This window comes from Priapulus caudatus, unplaced genomic scaffold (assembly GCF_000485595.1).
Source record: "Priapulus caudatus unplaced genomic scaffold, Priapulus_caudatus-5.0.1 Scaffold1498, whole genome shotgun sequence".
Classification (NCBI taxonomy): Eukaryota; Metazoa; Priapulida; class Priapulimorpha; order Priapulimorphida; family Priapulidae; genus Priapulus; species Priapulus caudatus.
In genome coordinates, this window is record NW_014578559.1 from 33,526 (window position 1) to 39,942 (window position 6,417).

Genomic DNA, 6,417 nt, shown 5'->3' on the forward strand with positions numbered 1-6,417 from the left:
ACAATCCATGATAACATTACGTTATTATTAACAATTTATTTATCATGTTTACCATGAAATAGTTCAGTGCATCACTGCTAACATATATAAACATCCTACTTTTATTAATGGTTTATGCACATGCGAACTATGTTTAACACGAATCGTTATCAAATTTGCAATTACAGTGTTCCCTACCATAATATATACCAGCACTTATTCATGCATTGTTCTCCCATTTACACCTACTTTATCTTATCCTCTACTCTGTATCCAGTTTTCATAAGGTCTTCCTTGTCCTTTACTATGCTACGTACATAGTAAACATTACATGCTGTATTACATGCTGTATTACATGCTATACGTTCGTACGAGTGAGCTAGGTCCTGTTTAGATGGCAATTACAGAAATATGTCTGGTTTTGTCTCTCGTTGTTGGTGCTAGTCACTGCCGCTGTCTACCACCGGCTCATTCTATCTGATGTCACTAGATGGCGCTAGTCGTCCTCGTCTGCTGCTGGCTTCTTGTCGCTCTCCTCCTCTACGAACTTGACAAGCTGCGCGTCCTTGTTGACGTTGTCACCGGCCTTGTAGAGTACTGCCTCCACGACTCCATCCTGGTGAGCTCTGATCACATACTGTGCAGGCAGAAAATACATCGGTTATTAACCCCAGATCAACAGGCGTTTACCATATGAACACGTATTGCAAACAGAGAAAACGTGATGAGGGGTTGCTCAGCTGCACTGGTCCATAATATCAAGAGCGTATTAAGAAGGTATACATACACTGCTTAATACGCTCTTGATAATATACATCTACTGTGTAGAGTGAACACATCTTTTATTAGCTACACTGCACCGCGTGTTTATCACAAACACGTATTGCATGCAGAAAACACATCGGTTATCATCTACATTGCACTGTGTCCATAATAAACATGCACTACACACAGAAGGCACGTCGGTTATCAGCTACGCTGTGTCCATATTAAACATGACTACAAACAGAAGAAACATCAGTTATCAGCTACATTACACTGTCAATATTAAACACCTACTAAACACAGAAAACACCGGCTACCAACCGCACTGCACCGCGTGTCTGTAATAAATGCGTGGAACACGTAGCGCATGCAGGAAAACACGTGGTCGTTACCTCCATCTTCATCGCGATCATGATGATGAGCGGGTCGCCGGCTGCTACCTTGTCGCCGACGGCGACCGCGACCTTCTCGATGACCCCGGGCATCGGCGCGACGGCGCCGGACAGCGCGACGCCGTCTCCCGCCGCCTCGATGAACTTTGGCGTCGGCACGCTCAGCTCGTAGCTGCCGTCCTGCAACGACGACACACATCACATGGTCGCGCCACCGCACTGCTTAAGTCTAGTTTGACTAAGCTCTAGTTAAGTCTAGTTAGTCTAGTTTAGTTAGTCTAGTTAGTCTAGTCTAGTCTAGTCTAGTCTAGTCCAGTTAGTCTAGTCTAGTTAGTGTAGATAGTCTAGTCTAGTCTAGTCTAGTAGTCTAGTCCAGTTAGTCTATTAGTCAAGTTAGTGTAGATAGTCTAGTCTAGTCTAGTCTAGTAGTCTAGTCCAGTTATACGTTAAGTCTATTAGTCTAGTTAGTGTAGATAGTCTAGTCTAGTTGGTCTAGTTAGTGTAGATAGTCTAGTCTAGCCTAGTCTAGTCTAGTATAGTCTATAGTCTGGTTAGTCTAGTTTAATTTAGTGCTTAAGTTTAGTCTAGAACGGTCGATGTCTGTGGCCCCACAATCTCCTACAGATAGGCACTGGTCTACTGCCACTCATATATTAGAAGAGTATTTCTCGGCCACGTTAGGAATTCACCGCTGGAATCGGCAGCTAAAATGAGGGCTTCGGTCGACGTGTTTTTGGACCCAGCATGCGACGCACCTTCGTGAATATGTGGTAGGTGTTTCCGCGCATGACGACCTTCGCCTTCGTGATGGTGCCGTCCACCTCACAGGTCAGCTCGTTGTCGAGTGGCGCCATCTGTCCTTTCACGTGGTGCGATTTTCCGTCAAATGTGACGGTGAAGTCATTGAGACCGTTGTAGGTGACTACGATACTCAACTCTGTCAATGAAATGTACGGCGTAGGATTTAGTGGTAGTTTTTAGGGCCTCATTGCGATGACATGAACTGTGGTGCATTTACTCATTCTGATGCATTCAATGTGATGCACTGACTCACTCACTCACTGCGAAGCACTGCGTGACTCACTTAATGTAATGCATTTACTGTGATAAACTTACCGTGATGCACTCACTTACTATGATGCACGTACTGTGATGCACCCACTTACTTTGATGCACTTACTGTAATGGACTCACTAATGTACTTACTGTGATGCACTCAGTTACTTTGATGCACTTACTGTGATGCACTCACTTACTTTGATCTCCTGAGTTTAGCTCCAGCGTCTTCTTCTGTTTGTGGTTCAATCGCGTTCCACAGCCAAACGAAAATGGCGAAAATGGATCTGGGATGTGACCAAATGTGAGCAATAAATCCACACATCACAGCAACAAACTATGTATACGTACCAATGATTAATTATTACAGGGAAATTACCATCCCGACGACTGTTTGCACATAGATGAGTCTGATGTGTCATTAGATCTTCAAGTTCATAACTTTTAACATTTTATAAGTAACATCTTATAACATTTTATTTGTATAAAATTTTTCCAACATAATATAGAACTATATCTCATCTATATTATGCCACTCCTGATGGTATAGTACCTACTACGTTTAGAGTTATCAACGAGAGCTATTATAAATAAATAAATAAATAAATATAAATATATATATATATAATTATATATAGATAATTAGCTTATATATATATTTATATATATATAAATAATATACATATATAAATATATCGACTGGAGAGCCCAACGCTCCCCGCTCGGCGCGTCACTTGCCTGGCGTCGTCAGGCTGTGTACGCGCGTCTGCTGTCTTTCCTCTAGCACCATCGCCAGTGCCACCTGGCAGAGGACATGTTCCGGAAGCTCGTGCGTGCGAAACAGTTCGTCGTGGTGTTGGGGAATGAAGTCCGTGTGAACCTGCAATGCGCACGCGAGAGAGATGGCGAGATTTGCTTTCACCTTTTAATTTTTTACTTTATCATTAATATTTAATTTATTTTAATGAAATTTGTTAATATTTTGTAGTGTATTTACAGCGGTCGCCTATGATGCCAGGTTTATTTTTCGAGGGTTTTTCTTCCGCAAGTAAATTTAATGACGTAGATTTAGATCAAATTATTTAACCTAGTATAAAACTTAGCGACACGGGTCGTTTAACTTAAGCAGCATCACGTCATAGGTTATTTTAGTCGAAAAATAGCAGTCAAGGCAACAAGCGAAGGATGCCACCCAGCTATCCCAAGAAACTGGGTCACTGGAACACGAGTAAAAGTTATCACCCACGACGGCAGAGTGACAGTTTAGTACCTATAGAAGGACATCACACCTTGATGTCGCATGCCGACTGATAAAGAACAAACAACGAACGCCGCCGACAAATGTGAACTATGAGAACATGAATTGAACTGCCGCGATTCCCAAGGACTTCTAGAAGCTTCTGCTGCTGTTCCCATGCCAGATTCAAGAAGCTTCCACAGCTTCTCACCTTCAGTCACCCATAAAAATGTTGGAGATGACGACACGTCTTGTACCACCATCGTCAACAAGGCCTTGACCACGCTCGGGGCCAAGCATACCTCCAGAAGCATAAATACCGACCGATTTGGACAGAAAGACGGAAACAGTTCCACGGTGCCTGACAGTTCACGACGCTGTCAGCACTGCGCTGCTCTCACCTGCTCTCGTCACCACGTTACCATCGCCGCCGGACATCTCTGACTGAGGACCTGCCTGCTGCTCTTAGGTCATAAGATATGAACCATTTGTAACGCGTATTTGATTATTGGCCTGCGTGCCACCTATGATTGCATATGATTATCATGCTGATGTTGATTATTAAAGAATAGAATAACTGAAACGATTCTTTGGTTATAGTACAATATACTGCCTCTGGCTTAAGTGCAATAGCACACGTATCTGTTGCACAAACGAACCTGGTCACACAATACAATCACACGTGCCTGCTATACGTAGAACACACGAGCTTTTCTATATAAATCTCACTATAGAGTAGGTAACCAGTTTCTGCCATCTTTTTAGCGAATTCCCCAGGTAAACGTTATGGTTCCAGTCACTAGGCATACCAGACACATCTCATGGCATTTCGATCTGCGAGTCTTACGTAACGTTTGGAACTCGTTGTTCGAACGATGACGCTCGGCAGAAAAACTGGGTTTTAAATTTATGATTATTTTTTTTATTTTTTTATTTTATGAATGATTATAAAAGGGAGATGACCTTACCTTGCCCTCCATGAAGGCCTCGTTGCATGACAGATCGCTGAGAAACTTCACGTTGGTTTTCAACCCAACAATCTGCAAGTTACAAATAATTACTTAACAATAATTATTTGTTAAATGATCGAAAGCCATAGCAAATCTATGAGCGTAACTTTCCGGGCGAAGATGTCGCCAAAATTTTAGACGGTCATCGGTTTGCAAGTTTTAGGAAATACATCATAACCCTGTACAGATATATCCACGCTCACAATATAGAGATATATTATCATCATCTATTATTTAGTTATTATTATTTACTAGATATATTATTTATTATATATTATTTAGTTAGTATTATTTACTAGATATATTATTTACTATATATTATATAAGTATAAAGATCGATACACGGCGACCCACGCTCCTAACTTGTGGGCACACTATTTTAGCCCAGCACAAACATATCGTTATACTCTACATATTCGATGCATTCTTGCCTCGCGTTCTATACACATCGTTGATTCATCAACACACAGCAACCCGTAAGGTCACGCAGGAATGCTAATGTACGCTCTATACTGTATAATATTACGATGGCGTATAGGGATAATGTAGAGGGTGGTTCTTAACCTTTTTTGAGTCATGGACCCCTTTGAGAATCTGGTGAAAGCTACGGACCCCTCCCCAGAAAAAAGCACATAAGCAAGAATTTTGCATGCACCTGGTTCACGGACCCCCTGAAGCCCATCCTAGGACCCCAAAGGGGTCCATAGACCACAGGTTAAGTACACCTGATGTAGACGGTACTGACGTTGTATTCGCTAAGGCAACTGCGTAGTCTACGTAGCGCCGATTGTCTGTCGTCGGCCCAGACGACGAGCTTGGCGATCATCGGGTCGTAGTGAACGGACACCTCGTCACCTGCAGCAACATGGCTTGCCTGTCACGCAGAGCAATCACACACCTGCCCTACAGATACACACACCTGTCCCACATAGCTGTCACACACGTGTCACACCTGTCCCACATAGCTGTCACACACGTGTCACAAATACACATATGTCACACAGAGTCTCCTACACATCTGTCATGCACCTGTCACACAGACACACCCACCTTTCCTGCCACGCAGATCCTCACCTGTCACATAGACAAACACCTGTCATATGGAAACACACCTGTTACACTGACACACACCAGTCACACAAATACACACCTGTCAAACAGTTACCTACACACCTACACGCAGAGCAGCCTACATGCCTGCCACACAGATGCGTAAATGAGAAATGTGCAATGTTAGACAACAAATGGTTAGACATGGTCAGCTAAAGCAATCCCAACAATTCCATTTACCGTTACCCCATCTCGACATCTCAACTTTTCTCAACACTTTTTTAAAATTATTTGAATTAATATTAAATTTACACCACTATCCTTTCACGAGCTCCACAAATTAAATCTCTATCATTTGCATAGGCATTGGCTATACCTTGGCGGACACCAGTCTCTATCCTGGTCGCTGCATCGGCGGGCGGGGTCGACAGATGGTGCAGGGGACCGGCCCCCGGCATGAAGTTGTTGTCGGGATCTTCCGCGTAGATGCGCGCCTCAAACGCGTGTCCCTGCAGCACGAGCTCTGACTGCATCATAGGAAGCTTCTCTCCTGCTGCCACCTACAGGAAGAGAAACGAAACTCTGCAACGACCGGCGGCTGGCGACTACGCACGCCTGCATGGCTACATTCGTGATTCATCCTTCAGGGTGCTATAGACAGACTGCTTTAGAAAATAATATGATTTAAGGAGCGTAAACCTTGTTCAACACGTTTCTACGCGTTTTTTTCCCGAGCAACGCCGGGTACCCGGCTAGTACGATCTGACAATGCCGCCCTTCAACCCCAGAGTCATGAGTGCAATATCTCCTGCTGCTGCCCAAAGTAAGAAAGCACGTCGCTCTCTCTCTCTCTCTCTCTTGCTCTCTCTCTCTCCCCCTCTCTCTCTCCCCCCTCTCTCTCACTCTCTCTCTCTCTCTCTCTCTCTCT

General features: G+C 43.6%; 1 protein-coding gene across 3 annotated transcripts in view; it reads right to left on the reverse strand.

Moving 5' to 3' along the window:
• Window positions 1-11: 11 nt before the first annotated feature.
• Window positions 12-6,417, reverse strand: part of LOC106816825 (methylcrotonoyl-CoA carboxylase subunit alpha, mitochondrial-like) — a 20,185-nt gene continuing 13,779 nt past the window's right edge. For 2 of the 3 annotated variants that reach the window (XR_001394944.1, XR_001394943.1), the window contains exons 10-18: window positions 5,866-6,049; window positions 5,185-5,294; window positions 4,398-4,469; window positions 2,931-3,072; window positions 2,393-2,479; window positions 1,892-2,073; window positions 1,137-1,316; window positions 335-616; window positions 12-278 (exon numbers count right to left, since the gene is read on the reverse strand). Coding sequence is in view for 1 of the 3 variants with exons in the window: in XM_014821460.1 (XP_014676946.1) it covers window positions 476-616; window positions 1,137-1,316; window positions 1,892-2,073; window positions 2,393-2,479; window positions 2,931-3,072; window positions 4,398-4,469; window positions 5,185-5,294; window positions 5,866-6,049 (1,098 nt within the window). In the remaining 2 variants the exon portion in view is untranslated. Of the gene's footprint in view, window positions 617-1,136; window positions 1,317-1,891; window positions 2,074-2,392; window positions 2,480-2,930; window positions 3,073-4,397; window positions 4,470-5,184; window positions 5,295-5,865; window positions 6,050-6,417 lie in introns of all 3 variants that reach the window. The other variant, XM_014821460.1, reaches the window with a different exon arrangement.